General features: G+C 41.6%; 1 protein-coding gene across 7 annotated transcripts in view; it reads right to left on the bottom strand.

The window, feature by feature from the left end:
* The window catches only part of ADGRL3 (adhesion G protein-coupled receptor L3), a 490337-nt gene that overhangs the window by 88366 nt on the left and 385706 nt on the right, over nt 1-16265 (bottom strand). For 6 of the 7 annotated variants that reach the window (XM_085222627.1, XM_085222629.1, XM_085222628.1 and 3 more), the window contains 3 exons: nt 15038-15141; nt 8083-8268; nt 4347-4385 (listed from right to left, as the gene is read on the bottom strand). In XM_085222627.1, the coding sequence (XP_085078753.1) occupies nt 4347-4385; nt 8083-8268; nt 15038-15141 (329 nt within the window). The remainder of the gene's footprint in view (nt 1-4346; nt 4386-8082; nt 8269-15037; nt 15142-16265) is intronic. The other variant, XM_085222625.1, reaches the window with a different exon arrangement.

The raw sequence follows: 16265 nt of genomic DNA, 5'->3' as shown, positions 1-16265 counted from the left end.
GGAGTATGACCTGCTGGAGAGGAGCTCTGTGGAGAAGGACTCAGGGGATCTTGGTGGATGATAGGTTGGCCATGAGCCAGCAGTGTTTCCTGGTAGCCAAGAAGGCCAATGGGATCCTGGGGTACATTAAAAGGAGCATGGCCTTCGGAGGCGATCCTCCCCCTCTACTCTGCCCTGGTCAGGCCTCACCTGGAGTACTGTATCCAGTTCTGGGCTCCCCAGTACAAAAATCACAGAATCACAGAATCACAGAATTGTAGGGGTTGGAAGGGACCTCTAGAGATCATCGAGACCAACCCCCCTGCCAAAGCAGCTTCCCTACATCAGGTCGCACAGGTAGGCGTCCAGGCGAGACTTGAATATCTCCAGAGAAGGAGACTCCACAACCTCCCTGGGCAGCCTGTTCCAGTGCTCCGTCACCCTCACCGTGAAGAAGTTCTTACGCACATTTGTGCGAAACTTCCTATGCTGCAGCTTATGTCCGTTTCCCCTCGTCCTGTCTCCACGTACCACTGAAAAGAGACTGGCCTCACCACTATGGCCGCCACATCTCAGATATTTATAAACCTGGATCAGGTCCCCTCTCAGTCTTCTTCAAAAAATGATAGGAGAGAGTCCAGCACAGGGCCACAAAGATGATAAAGGGCCTGGAATATATCCCCTACGAGGAAAGGCTGAGTGAACTGTTCAGCCTTGAGAAAAGAAGACTGAGAGGGGATCTTATTAATGTTTATAAATATGTTAAGCATGGGAGTCAATGGGACATGGCTAACCTCTTTTCAGTGGTTTGTAGGGACAGGTCAAAGGGAAACAGCCATTAACTTGAGCACAGGAAGTTCTGCACCAATATGTGAAGGAACTTCTTCATGGTAAGGGTAACAAAGCACTAGAAAAGGCTGCCCAGGGAAGTTGATTCACCCCATGGAGGGTGGATTCTCCTTCTCTGGAGATATTCAAGACGCGCCTGGATGCCTACCTGCGCAACCTGCTGTAGGGAGCCTGCTTTGCAGGGGAACTGAACTTGATGACCTCTGGAGGTCCTTTCCAGCCCTTACAATTCTGCGATTCTGCGAATGTGCCCAAAGCTTTCTAAGATGAGAAACTGAGAAACAGCACATTTGTGTCACTTGCTGATGAGCATGGAAGAAATCTCTGACACCAATTTCAATTTCACAGTCCTCAAAAGACAAATGCTGAGTGTTTTCTACTACTCCAAAGCCTCAATGTAAGGAGAAAGATCTTTGGAAAAATGAACAAACATCAACTCTAAAAGAAATTCAGAAAATTCTTATTGGTTTATGTCACATACCAGTCATCAAATGAGGCTACAGCCATCAAATGTGTCATCTGTTGTGACTCACTCTCTTGCACAATTATTTTGTCATTCCTTTCCCAAAATAGAGTGCCAAGAACAGTGTGTTGCATAAAGGTGGGCTTGATCATACAGGGAGACAGTTTCAAGAGGAATCTGTGCGCAGATCATTCTCAGCCACCGAAAAGTCAGACACCTGGCCTAAAACACTCCTTAGCCAATGGAACACCTTTCCAAGCTTGCTCCAACCATACCGGACATCCACCTCAGCAATATCACCTTCTCTAGTGTCTCTTAATATTCCAAGTTAAAGCTCCTGTGGAAGTTTTTTAAATGTCACTGAGATGGGCAAATCCCCAAGTGGCTGTCCTGTTATTCTATTAACATGCATTATTACATCACCCATTAGATTGGTTATTATTTTTTTGAGAGGAAAAACCATCATTTATCACATTTTCCACTAAAGGAGGGGGTTCTGTAAGCTCTGTCTTCAGTAAAAAAAAATTCCTGAGCTTATAACTCAAGAAATATTGTAGCACTGTTCAGACAAATCTAACTGATTATTTGTTTAAAATATGGTATTACCAAGAAAGATAAGGTGACAATCTGATACTGCATTCTCACAATCTAATCTTTGACTAACTCACAAGATTACCAGTTTATTTAAATTATTAATTTACTATGGGCTGAAGAGGGCTTTACAACTCAACCGCCACAAGTTTGTCAGCCCCAATAAACCATTAAGACAGATACTAGTAATTATTATCTTCTCAAGTTACTCTCTCTTTTCTCAAATCCACCTGTTTTTCAGTTGTACTTTTGATTTTACAGTTAGTGGGCATCTCTCATATAAACTTTGCACTGTGTTTTTCTTTGTCTAATGAGGACTGAACTACACATCAATACATACAACAGCCCTGTGTGTTGTATTCAGTCATCAACACTCTTCATGACAAAGGGATTAGCACAAGGAGATCATGTCAGAAAGGCTGAAAACTCAAGCTTAATCTCACTGGTGACATATTTCCAGGGACTTTCCACCTTCTATTAACTTCAAAAAGTCCAGGACTTCCCCATTTAAATTATTTTGAAAAAGCTCTGCAAAGCTGCCTTTGACAGTTGAGACATTTCACTGCCTGTGAAACATAAGTGGCATGTAACAGGAATATGTGCAGTCACATTCAGTTGTTATTACAGATAAACTCCCCCTCACAAGATTTTTTTGTGACTTTAGCTACATGGTTTGCAAATGGAAACATACTATAAGAAAATATGTCTAGATACATTATTTTACCCCCATATAATACAAAGTAGAGTCGAAAGGTTCAATTAGGTCATCCAATTCATTCTTCAAGTCTTCCATTACCAGACTGTCCTTTTCAATACATTTACCAGCTTTCTCCATATTTATACTAAACAGCTCAGGCAATGAGCTTTCATCAGCTTTGGTCTGCTAAAGTGGTAGGCAAATGATTAATGTTTAAACACACCAGTAGCCTTTCCAAGTGAAAGGCAAGGAGTCCTTGAAATTAAGGATAAGTTTAAGTTTGTGCAGAATTCAGATTGTATTCTATCAGTGCCAAGCTTTTGTAGAGTATATTATGTCCACTATTCACTACTGTTTGAAAGAAGACAAAAAGACCAGGAGCATGCATTGAGTCTGCAGAATGTTCCTGTGCAGCTAGGGCAGCACCCAAGATCCCTGACAGGGTTGCATGAACCATGGTCAAGCCAGCCTAACCACATTTACACTCTTACCAATAGACAAGACAGCTAGCTGGAGAGCAAGTAATGCAGTGCAAACGTTCCTTAAAATACTAGTTACCTTCTCAGGGATCTTAAGAAAGGCCAGACCAGCCACAATATGTATAATTTCACAATTCGTCTTTATCCATTAATGTATAAGGAAGGAAATAGATGAGAGATGGCTTTCTGGCACAACCATATCCAAAGGAAATACAGACAGGCTACCAGCACAGAGGTGTACTGTTATATTTAATGCCCTAGAAATCTAAACCACCTAATCCCACACACTAAATGAAGCATGTACTCATAAAATAAAGTCAATATGGGCTGTAGGAAGCTTGACTTTGCAGAAATAGAGCAGGTATAGGCAGTCCCTTCCAGAAATGTGGGTTTCACTTTCACACTTGTTTTGCATACACATATGAATAATGACCAACCATCCATAAGTACAACACTGAAGTCCATAAGCATAAGACAGAAATTAGGGGGTAAAACATTCACATTTCTTAAAGCAGTATTAACTCACCCATAGTATACAAACAGCTTTATATAAAAGTCACTGGAGCAAATGCTATAAAAGCCTAGGTGACAGGATAAATAATGTCATAAGCCAAGACCTCACTCTTGTAAAGACTACAAGTAGTCTTTCCAAGACACTGGGTCTTGACTTTATTCACGTTAAACACAATGCAAGCCTGCAAAATTCAGGCTGCAGCTGGGTGAACTTTATGGGACGTTATGTTCCTAATCCTATATTTAGTTTTCAGCACTCTCCTCCTTCTTACATCCCTCTGTGAGGGCACTGCATTTCATTATGATTCTACCTCCTCCCTTATGCCAAGTGCTGCAATTTTGAATTGTTTCTAAATTTGCAAGTGCAAGAGGAGAAGGAGGAAAACCAAGAATATGCATACAGCCATTATTTGAGTAACATGTTGCAAGTGAAATCCAACTGGTTTGGAAACATCTTTGTGAGCAGGACTTCAGCATTCTTTATGCACCCATATAGTTCTGCTTACTGCAATGGCTGAACGGGTCTCGGCAGAACTCTTTTTATTTTCTCCCACATTTTTCTTTTTTCCCCCCCAAGAGCTTTTTTCCCAAATTTAAGTCTGTGGAACTGGGCAAGTGTGGAGGGAAAATGAATAATTGACAGGTCATATTATCCTGTAACCTTAACCTTAAAGCTTGCTGCCACAAAGACAGTAAAAATCAGATTGACAGACAAGAACCACTTCACAGTCATTCAGTCAAACAACTGGACGTGTATTAAAAACACAAGAAATACCTGGACATAGGCCCTGCAAGAGCGCTCCCTTTTCTGAAGCTGAGTCCAAAAAGACAGCAGATTAAAGACGGAATAGAAAAAACAAGTTAGTGACAGAACAAGGGGAAAAAATTGAAGAAAATGCCTAAGCAAAACACCTCATTTCTCTTTTAAACAGCTCCTAAAACCAAACCAAACCAAAGGAAATGTGTGAGTTAGGCAGCGGTGGAAGGCAGGAAGGATGGGATCCAGAAATACAGGTTAGTCCTTTTTCAGTAAAGCCCACACATGCAACTTTGCAAGAGCAGCTGTTAGACAGTGGGAGAAGTAAGGTGGAGGTACTTGAGAGACCACCTTTCCTTGGAAAGCACGTGATATTCCCATGTCAAACAAGGCTAGAAAAGATGAGCTAACTAATGAGAGAGGTGTGGGTTCTGTGCAGTTGGAGAGTGCTGATGGCATGTTGAGATGTAGCAGAGCTTTGGACAAGCAGGGAGCAAGCTGTATGCAGGATGGTGGTGGGGACTCATCCTGACATGCCTGCTTTATTGTCTGGTTCCAGGCAGAGCCTCTCATGGCCTAGCTTTATGGTCATGCCTAGAACTGCAGGAGAGTGTATTGCCCAGAGATTCTGAATGCATAAAGGGCCACCTAAGAGGTTACAAAAGAATGAAATGCGGATCAGATTTAATGTTTCCAGTTGAGACCATTTTCTCCTCTTTAGATTAAACTGCTTCTTAAGGGCTAACCTTTCCAGTTTTCTTTCACATTGAGTTGTCCTTTCCTTTGTAATTACTGGGCCTAAACACTTCATATGCTGAATAGCTTTTCCATAAAGAATCCCACCTTTATAATAAGAGCCACATTTAAGACTGTACGTTGATATGTACCTGCATGCCTCCTACCAGATAACTGCACTTCAGCGTGCCGTGAAATTTAAACAGGCACTTATTTACCTCAATGGGACTTAGCAGGCTGTCTGCAACAATGAGCAAACATGAGACTGCTCTGCAACAGTGCAACTAAAGTCTGGCTGCTCAGAGCCACTGTCTTTGCTGGGTTGTGTTTTGCAGATCTACCTGGGTTGAAAATGGAAATGGAGAATCTCCAGGGAGATTAGGGGGTGACATGTGCTCTCAACTCATGGCACTGCCATCCCATTAGTACAACTGAGAGCCAGATTTGTCCCTGAGAGTTCTGAGGCTCCAAAACAAACAAAATACACTGAGGTATTGTGCAATGCCTAATTTCAATTTCTAATTCATCAATTTGTAACAGTGGAAATCTTCCCCTGGGTAAATGTGGCCCTATGAAGACTTTACAGACAAATGGAGATCAAAGAAAGCCATGCTGGAAATTACAGAGCTATCCACTTGGGGGTCTCACCAGTCTGCTATACAACAATTATTACCTTAATTAAGCCTGATCCAGTGAAAAGCATAAAGCTTTTAGTGACAAGAAAGTGGCTCCTGAAAGATGATGGCTTTTAAAAACTCTGATTATGCCAGTTTATTTCAATTCATTGTACATCAGCTTGTACAAAAAAAAAAAAAAAAAAAAGACAAAAGCAAAAGAGCACAGGTGACTACTTTCAGATGGAGCATGAAGGCAAATCCCCAGCACATTTCCTTTAATGATTGAAAGAATATTTAATGGCTAGTGCTCACTTTATTTCTCCTTTCTGACCAAACAACACTAACTAAAACTCCTTGCAAATGACTTTTTCCTTTTTTTTTTCTCTTTTTTTTTTTTTTTTTTGGAAATACTCTTGATCAGTGAAGGGGAAAATGGAGCAGTAACTCTGCTGCCTTTTGTTTGCCCAATACTACTTCCAAGTCCAATTCATGCATTCTTAAATGAACACAGAACAGTTGCTCTTCTAAAGAATTAAGTGGGGAATGAGAGCAAGTAAATTACCGAACTTGTCATTTGGATCACTGATTCGCGTCGCTGTTTTGCAGGACTCCACACGGTCCAGAATTTTAATGTGGAGTGCAATTGATTTGTATAAGCTGCTTGTGCAAAGCTGATGGTGAATGAAAAACCTGCAAAGGGAACCACAGGAGTGACAGCAGAGCTGAGTGGCTCTGCCTCACCGAACCTCTCAGTCCCCCTGGTAACTCCCACCCATCACCAAGACACAGCCATTTTGTGTAATCAGAATGAACAGTAGGAGGTGGGATTTAAAAGATGAAAAATATGTGCTTGCAAAGCTGAAGTGACAAAATGTTGGGTGTGGCTAGGGCATATTCAGAAGAGCAAGCAGACTACAATCATGAAACCTGTTAGTAGGTGACATTAATTGCTGGGTTTACCTGATATTGTCAGATATCACCATAATTTCAAACAAAACCATGGTTTGATTATAACTGAAATGTTATGCTGATGTAACAGTTAATACAATTATTTCTGACACAGTTATAAAATAGCTGGAAGCAGCACTAATTACAAGCATCAGAATAACCCAATTCACAGCACATGCAAAGCACATGATATGCAGGACGACTTCAGTTCCCACGCAGCTGTAATCTTAAACAATCCTGAAGCCCTTCACATTTAAAAGAGAATATGTCAACAGTAATATCTTACAACAAAAAGACAATGTTACTTCTCTGAAAAATATGTCTCTTCTGAAGACACGGAAGAAATTCCAAGCTTAGCTGGGATCGTTTTTTCCCTGTATAACCTCACAATAAAATTCTCTTTATACTTACAGGATGCCAGGACTGTCAGAGCCAGCTACATTGCTAACAGCAAAATTCAGGGTCTTTTTTTTAAGTAGGTGGCCAATAGAGCCGTATGCTGGTAGCCACAAGGTTCAGTTGGTCATTGTTCAGATGATCTGATGACAGGCCTGCACAGCACACTGCCTGAATTCCAAGTAAGTATTATCCCATGTGCTTACATGAGATTCTGCAATGAAGAGGGCCCTGGACCAAGGAAACCCTACATTTAAATATATTCCTGCAGACTCCACAGCCTGTATTTTCTCCCATGACTGGCAACTTTTAGCACCTTTAATATGTAGCGAGTACACTTAACTCTGGCAGAGGGCAAAGAAACCACAGAGTCATCATGTAGAAAACTGCATCTGGGTTACATGATAGGCAATCATTTCAAAGGCCCTCTAATACAGAGTCGTCTTCAGCACCTCAGATGTAAATATGCTGACATCTTATGTTTCTTTGATAAATGTATCTCAAGTGTAAATAAATTTTTGCTTGCTTTTATTTGTTTATATTTATGCATAGTAGTGCCCACTTGAACTTCACATTCAGCATTTTTTGATGTTACACAATGAAAAATCAAAAATCAAACTCTGCATTTTTGGGTTTTAAAAATTCAGATTTTCTGGTTTATATTACTCAGACAGATTCAGTACTGGAAATGCTACACAAAATTCTGGTCTCAGTCACACTGGCACAAATCCACAATAATTGCCATGGTATCACTTGACTTATTCTCATACTGAGCTATGAGAGCTGAGACCATGACGAAGTACCTGGAATTTATCTATCTACACATCTAAGGGTATACATTTCCCAGCACCAACAGTACACTCGGCATTTACAACTGTTTCATTTTTCAAAAGAATAAAATACACTGTAAACAAAAACTGCCAGGTACTCTTGTCTACTAAGAACAAAATCACTGCCTTCACATGGCACCCGTTCAGAAAGAGATTTCTAATAGCTTTCCAGGATCAGCCAAATCTTTCTCCAGCCTCTCGTCTCTTCCCCAGGACTTTTGTTCTTACCTTATTCAAGCTGCGTGCAGCACTGTCCTTCCCACCTGGCGTCAGGTTTCGGAGCTGCACATCAAGCAAGTTCACCAGTTGAACCATGGCAGACACAGAGTATGTGATGTCACCAGCATACAAGTGGTTTCTGGTGTGCTCTGCAAGCTCTCGGGCAATATTGGCAGCCATCTCTCCTGACTTCATCTGCAATGGAGAAAGCAGGATAAAAGGTTGACCCTTAGCACTTAGTCTGACATTAATCCAGTCCTCTCAGCCTCACAGGTTTAAGTGAGTCAGTTCCTTGCAAAGCAATGCTCTCAGGAAGGAAACACGTATATAGACTCTCCTGTCAAGAAAGAGCTGATTCTGATTCCAGAAGATTATTTGATAGTGAATAGGTGATTTCTGTTACAACTCCCGCACAAAAAAAGTTCCTTGCAAAAGGAACAAAAATAGATGACACAGCCCAGATGAACAAGAGAAAAAATACTGTCAATTCCCATTACATGGATTTATTAATTAGGCACTAGTTTAACACTTAGCACTTGCACACAGGAGATGTACTCCTCACCACAATGGCTGCTACTTCTGTAATAAGCCTAGTGATTCTTAGCTTAAAAGCAGACTAATTCAGGAACAAAAAGCTTAAGGCTTCAAACAAAGGCCTGGAGGAAGGGAAAATCAAGTATGCTGTTTGGCTGTATTTCCTACTAAAAGATTTTTATTGCCTAATTGAGTCATAAAATTAATGAATCACCTGTAGTGGAATTCATTGCATAATTATTTGGGAAGTTCTTTTTTTTTTTTTTTAATTCAAGGCTTTTCACTTTTTTATTGGCCCTGTATTGCTCTCCTATCCTTCTGCCCCGTTCCCTTCTTGTGACACAAGGACTCGGGGTAGGGCAGCTGGTCCGATGGCCTTTCTATAAGCAATTCACCACAGAAGTACTACCGCAACTTTCTGATCCTTCTTCATTATATACTATTCTGATCTGGAAACCATATCCATGGGGAATATGTCAGGTATAAAGAGAAGTTACACAGGATGACATTTAAATGAAACTCCCACTTCTTTGTCAGGCTCAATGACCAACTCTACTGCATTCTTCACATGAAATTTCCAACTGTTTCATCTTCCAACAGTTAGAAATCAGATATCTATCTTCCTCTCTCAATTTCTGGTGCTTATTATAAAAACAGAATTCAAGGGAAATAGTGCAGGCAGAGCTTCTACCTCTCAGTAAATCAATTAGCTCAGTTATAAATGAATGACTTACTTCCATCAATTTGACAGCAACAGCCCATCTGATTTAATGAGATCTAACTGAAGATGTTCATATGCTCATCTTCGGAGAATCAAACCATATGATGACATAGATAAGACAAATAAAGGAGATAATGTGGTTTTCTTCCCAATAGAGCAATGATAACATGTATTCAAAAACTGAATTATTTCTTTCTCATTACACTCAAAGCTAATGCCATAGAAACCAGATTGTATCCTTATAGCTACCTGTTTTCCTAAGCAGCTGAAGAAAGCCACGTGTCAGCATAGAGGCTAATTTTTTACCTCCTCTGTTGGTACCCAGGACATTAAAGAATGACTCTATCAAATTCCTTTATGTAAAGAAATCAACTTCAAGATTTTCCTGCAATCTGTCCCTGAAGCTTAACGTGTATCATGACAAACAATGTTTTTGTAAACCTTACAGTAAACTGCAGAAGTGCAAGTGTTTTTACTCAGAAAAAAAACCTGCTACTCACATTTGATGTTTACATTTTCTCTTGGATACATCTTTGCAGACTGGCCTATTCAAAAATAATTGCTCAGCTGCTACAAAGGCAAACCAAAGAGTATTCTTTTCTTGGAACAAGGCTCTTCTACTGAACTGCAAGTTATCATTGCTCCTACCTGCCTGCAAAAACAACGTGGGCTGATCATTAATAAATTCCTTTCCTTTTATCTTACACTGACCACCAGTTCTAAAAACAACTTTGAAGAATTCTTGTTTGACCAAATAAAAACCCCAAAACTGAAGAAAAGCCTGAGAAAAGGCACATTACTACTCAAGTCTTGGGTCACAAACTCATTTCAAGCACCCAAATTTCCTGATGCATCTTTTCTGAGGCATCACAGTGTGTCTGGTTGAGGGACTAATGACCTATATGCTAGCACCACCACTTATTTCCAGACTTCTTTCTTCAGTGTCACCCAGAAGCAGCAGCTACAACCCCCCACAACAGAGCTGAGACACTTTTTCCATCCTGCTTGTGAGCATATTGCAAAGAGTACCCAGTATGATGGCCATATGACATGGTAATGCCAGCTTCCCTCATTCTTTAGAGAGCCTCACGTGAAAGCTCTCTGTGCAGTGTTCTCCATGCAGTTTTGACACAGTCACCACGAACCACAGGAAGTGGAAACGATCTACAAGGTTGTCAGCGGGTCAAGTTGCCACTGCAAGGCAGGCAAGAAGTAGAGAAAAATGCACAAGTAACTGAGTTTTCTGCCGGAAGACAGAAGAAAAATAAATGAAGTAAAAATACTACATCTCCTTCTGACTTGAATCTTTTTTTTTTTTTCCTGCATAGACTGTTAAAAAATTAAAATTTGAAAAAAAAATAAAAATAAAAAACAAACAGCAAAAAGTAGATTGTGGGATAAAAGAAAGCATTCTGTTCAAACCAAATTTAATTTCTGGTTGTTCTGGGTGATTTTTAGCTTTTTTGCAAACTGCTTAAATCTCATCTTGGAATGCTAATTTGAAGGAAAGAGAATGCTTTTCCTGTCAAAATCCAAACAACAAAACAGATTCTTCTGTCTCTTTCGGAAACTGCTCCCCCTCTATTTGAGCATGCTGGCAAGCTTCCACCCAGACTTATAAATGAGCATTGACACACCTGAAACTGCGCTGTGCAACACTTCCTAACATTTCCTAGTCTGCATTACTATCTCTCTCATTCTTACAACTGAAATGACTGTGAAGTAATAGTTGATAGATAGGGCATAAATTCTTGCCCGCTTCACATACTCAAAGAAGAGAATTAGTAATAGTAGCAGCCATAAAGCAGTGGAACAGGCTGCCCAGAGATGTGGTGGAGACACTCAAAGTCAGGCTGGATGGGGCTCTGAGCACCCTGATGTAACTGTAGGTGTCCCTGTTTCCCAGACGCCCAGGCCTTTTAAGAGTCCCTTTCAACTGAAATAATTCTATGAATTATGGAGTTTTGTTTGAAAAGGCTAACAACTCTCCTGTAGCATGTTTGCTGCTTCATTCCTACCTTTCTCAGAGGCAATCAACTGCAGAAGAGGTCAATAGAATAAAAATGGGGGAAACTGCAAAGAACAATTTATGAAAGAAAATTTAGAGGAAATAAAAATGCTGGGGAAGAGAGCAAGTGTGCTGAAACATCAGTGGCAAAAATATTTTCCTGCAGCCTGGGGCTAACAGTGATATAAAAGGAGGATATGAAAGTCTGAATGAGGATTTTTAAACCAGTGGCTCACAGATGGATCAGTCAGCTCCAAAGACCACAGAGCTGATGTCATTTTCTGAAGGGACAAACATCTGACAGGTTTCATCGGGCACCACCAGCTGCCAGCATGGGACTATGGGACAGCTTTCAATACTGCAAAGACTTCATGGCCATTTTGTTTCCCTAGCAGAGGCTTCATCATGCACATGCTCATTCATGCAATACAGTCAGAGCACATCTACCATCCTTTTTCTGAAAAAGAAAATGCCGTTCCACTCAACTTTGCTTTTTTCCTTTTCTTGGATGATACCTAAGGATATAACTGACATGTTACAAATGCTGGCTGTTCAAGAAAGAGGTGTATGGCTGTTCTCTACAGAGCACAACAGACCTAGAGAACAGTGAAAAAGTGTATTTGAAACTATATTCAAACAACTTTGAGGAATCTGGATTTAACATCCCATTACTAGTCTGCCAGCTGCAGCATCTGCTGCTTCAAGTACACTATAACGCACTGAACACAAACTGGCAGAAGCTACCAGGATGTAGTATTGCACTGTGGTATCGTTAGGACTCTGCCTTCACCCTTAGGCCTGGATACTCCTGGAGGAGGTAACACTTTTTATTCTACTAGAGAGATTATTCTCTCTTTCAGAGCCTCAAAATTGAGCCTAGTGGGGCCTTTTCCCCCAGGAATCACCCTCAACTGAGAGCCGCAGCAAGGAAAAGACATTTTCAGGCATATCACATACTGTGCAAAGGCCAGTACTGATGAAAGCAAGAGGTAAAACAAACAGGCTAAGGCTGAACGTATGACCTCATGATTAGAACGATGCAATGTATCCAAAGCTGACCTTTTTGCTTCCTTTTACTGCTTCAGTCTAGAAATAACCCACACAGCAGTGCATAATTCAATAGCGCTGGCAAGTTTATTCTCCTGCTATGTTACGAGGGCATGGTAGGCACCAACAATAAAGTTAAAGTAAATGTCAAGGGGGCAATGAATTGCTGAAGCGGACATTTGTTCTGATCTTCCATCAAGCACAATAACTCTAATGGAAGCTAACAGAGAGTTGTAAAACCTAATACTATGATGCAAGCAGGCAAAAACCCAATGTACAGTCTGAACACAGCAGGAAAAAGAAAAGAAGCAAGTAACAATCCTTACTTCACTATAGATACATGAAAGCAAGTATGGCATTCCCCTGCCATTCCTTCTGGTTTGGCTGAAAGGGAATCCCATCATCCTTCTTCCTGAGCAGTTTGGACCCAGCAGGTTGCAGTAAGAATTTCTGAGGCATACAGCAGATGAGAATGAAGACACAGTGGGTAGGTATAAATCTTGACTGCCTAAGTGTTTCTCCTCATTTTGTATGCAGTGCTATGATTACAGAGGCAGTGGGATGGGTGACCAGGGAGGATCTGAGAGCTGGGGACAAAGGAGAGCTCAGCTGCAGGTGACAGAAATATCCTACCTCCATTGCATGGCTAGCTTACTGCTTCCTCCGGTTGGCCTCACAGCATCCAGAAGGGGAGCTGGCTTTGCCCTGGAGGAAGAAGGCTCTTTTATCAGCTTTAGAGAACTAAGGGAGCAGGATCAGAGCAGTGGTGTCCTGTCCACAATGGAGAAGTGTGAAACCAGTGACCAGTGTACGTATATACCGGTCCCTGACTCTAAGCATAGTGGTGATTTAAAGCTCCTCACTCAGGCAGGGATACTGTGTGTCTATTGGCTATTTCACAAGTAATTTGAAATCCAGCTTTCCATAGTGGTTAAGCCACACGGTCTCAAGATGCCAGACATTCAGGAACAAAAAGGTTAGACCTAGAGCTGTCTGTCAGACACCCCTTGTCTTCCCACCAACTTGTGAAAGGTTCCCAAAGTTGAACATAGCTAAATTCCTCCAGAAAAACAACACCTTCTTCCTCCTCCACTCCACTCCCCGCCTCCCCCCCCCCCCAAAAAAAAAAAACAACAAAAAACAGTCCCAGTTGTGGCCTGCTGGGCATCTCTGAAAACCTGGCCCTGGCTCTTCAATTTTAGCCTGCTTTGAAAGCGCATAACAAATTAAATGGGGCTCATTTGTTACGCAAATGATAGCTGTGGTTTCAAATAAAGTAAGCCTAACCTTGATGGAAATTTCATCAGTGCAGGCTATTATTTCCCTCTGCTAATGGCTAATGGCCTAGCCATCTTCACTGAGCAGCAAGAGGTCTCCCAGCCGCCTGGGTGAATTATGACTGGAGTAAGCAATATTAACCCCTCCAGGATAAGTACATGGGTCATAAAACAAGAACTGCACAGCTGCTAATGGCAACAAAGGCAGTCTTTATTAATCAGCTAGCCTGAGCATGTGGCAGGAAAGCTGCCCACTCTCCTGTGCGGGACAAAAGCACCAGGAAGGACCAGAGGCTTCCTAACAGCTGTTCCGTGTCACTGTAGCTTTGCCTTAATTTATGTCTCTCCCTAGTTTTGGGGAGCCATGGGTATAAACACAAACGAAGTGGGATAGGATTGACTGGGGGTGTAAATGCTAGTTATTCACAGGTTGTTGAGCATCAGCTAAGATGGGAGATGGGGAGGAGAAAGACAAACGGGCTCATCTGTAAGGTCACCTGTTCACCAGTGAGTTCACGAGTGCTCCTGAAGTGCAGTGTTGCTACCGTGCTGCAGCGCAGATAGCCTGCAACACTGGGACTTTCTTGCTCCTGCTAAAGAAGCAAATAAATCCACACAAATTGCTATAATAAGGATTCAGCCCACAGACTCTGTGGCGTAAACACACATCTGGTCTCTGTTTGTAATGAAATCAGCCGAAAGCACCACTGTGCATTAATAACAAAAATGTTCAACATATTGCTACCAAATAAGCTCTGCTTGTCTTGAACTTCCATTGTCACATGTTAATGCACTTTTAACAGTGATAAATGATGAAGTGCTACAAAACATTCATCAAGGGACTTAGGAGTAAAAAGTAACACATTACTGCAGTGTTATTTTCTATTCTACTAGTCCTTTTACAATTCGGGAAGAAGTTAAGAACAAAAAGTCAGTAGCACAATGCAAACATTTCATACTGAGCTTGCCTTTCTTCAGTACAGATTTCTCAGCTACAGGATTTATCCTGCACTGCACGGAAGGAGAAAATCCTTGGGGATGCATGCAAAGGAAAGTTTCCTTTTGCAATAAGTTGGCACTTTCATATGTCCACCCACCACCTCCTCCTCCCTCTTCCTCCTTTTCTTGCCACAAACAAGAACTGTCATTCATTCTACATTAATTCCACTCTCCAGCTCCTTTTCTTTGCCTTTCTCTCACCCTCTTTCCCTTAATTTCCATCAGGTTTTCACAGTCCTGCTTTCTCTTTGCAATTCTTAGCCACTACAGATTGCTCATGCTTTAGAGTGATTGTTGATCGCTTTGGGTTCTCTGCTGTGAAACAACAAAGGAGCTGAAGAAGGCCAACACACAGACTCGGTGTGGGGAAGGTTTTACCTTCTGAGTGATGTGGTTGATCCAGGGAGAAGAGCAGTTGCTGAGATCTGGTCCCTGGGGCTCCCAGATTCCATCTGGTGCAAGACACCGGAAAGTTGCAACACCTGGAAAAGGAAAGCCACTGTGTTCAGTGTTACCGGTCACATACTCCACTTCACCAGATAAAGACTATGGACAGAGGGCTTTGCCTTAGGTCAGGCAGGAAAAGTTCCCAGGCAGTAAGAAAGTGAAGCTGGATCTCAACCACTGAACCAGCACCCCAAGTGCTGGCCTAGCCATTTTGCCTGCTCTGCCCCACCACTAGTGTCTCAGATCAGATTACGAGCTTCTACTTTCTTGTCCCCTGATGTTTTATGAATATTTTCCTGCTCTGGATCTTCATTAAACCATTTGAGTGGAAAAAATAAAGAAGTTTAAATGCTATAAATGCTAAGATTAATGCTGAGTTTTATCATCCAACCCTGACCATCAAGACAGATGTTAGAAGAGACTTTTGTCTGGCATGAGCCTCCCAGATCCCAGCTGCAAAAGACAGTAAAGAGTCTCGGGACAAAGAGAAACACATCCAAAATGGTGCAGTTAAAGACTTCTAAAAAGCAAGAAAGCAGAAAGCCAGTACACAGATGAAAGACTCTGCATCCTGTAAAGCGCTCTGCCCTGCAGAGCCAAACTTTTCAACAGGGGAGTGAATTACATACTAGGTCTGATGGCAGTGCCGATTAAAACCAGTGAGGGTTTGCTGATGCCTTCAAAGGGAGTGGGAAGAGGCCCACTGCTAACGTACCACAGCTTTTAACAAATGACATGAATCACTGAAAACAGACATCAGAAAGCTCATTGCCTACTCCAGACCATCAACAAGCTGGGTCTGTTCTTTTTTATTTTCTTAGCTATTTTCATGCAGTTCTTTGCTCTTCTGCTCAGAAAATAGCTCTCTGCATTCAACCTTCATTTTCCCTTTCTATCATTTTCCCTTCTTGAAGTTTCACTTCAGACTACCTCTTCCTCTCTCTGGGAACCACACGATACCTTTTGCACACCTAGCGGGACTGAGTAAAAACATTCTTTACCTACTCTTACCACTGACGTCTTTCCATGCCTCTTATACTTGAGGTACATTTTATCACTCTGATCTCACTGAATTCAAGGGAGAGTCAGAATCTGAATACACAGGTGTGAATGGCTCTCTAGGGCAGCAGAGTGGAGAATTAATAGTCTCCTCCGCAAG

This window comes from Meleagris gallopavo, chromosome 4, assembly GCF_905368555.1.
Source record: "Meleagris gallopavo chromosome 4, MGAL_WU_HG_1.1, whole genome shotgun sequence".
NCBI lineage: Eukaryota > Metazoa > Chordata > Aves > Galliformes > Phasianidae > Meleagris > Meleagris gallopavo.
The sequence above is the reverse complement of the archived record's forward strand: the minus strand, read 5'-3'. Positions and strand labels throughout refer to the sequence as shown.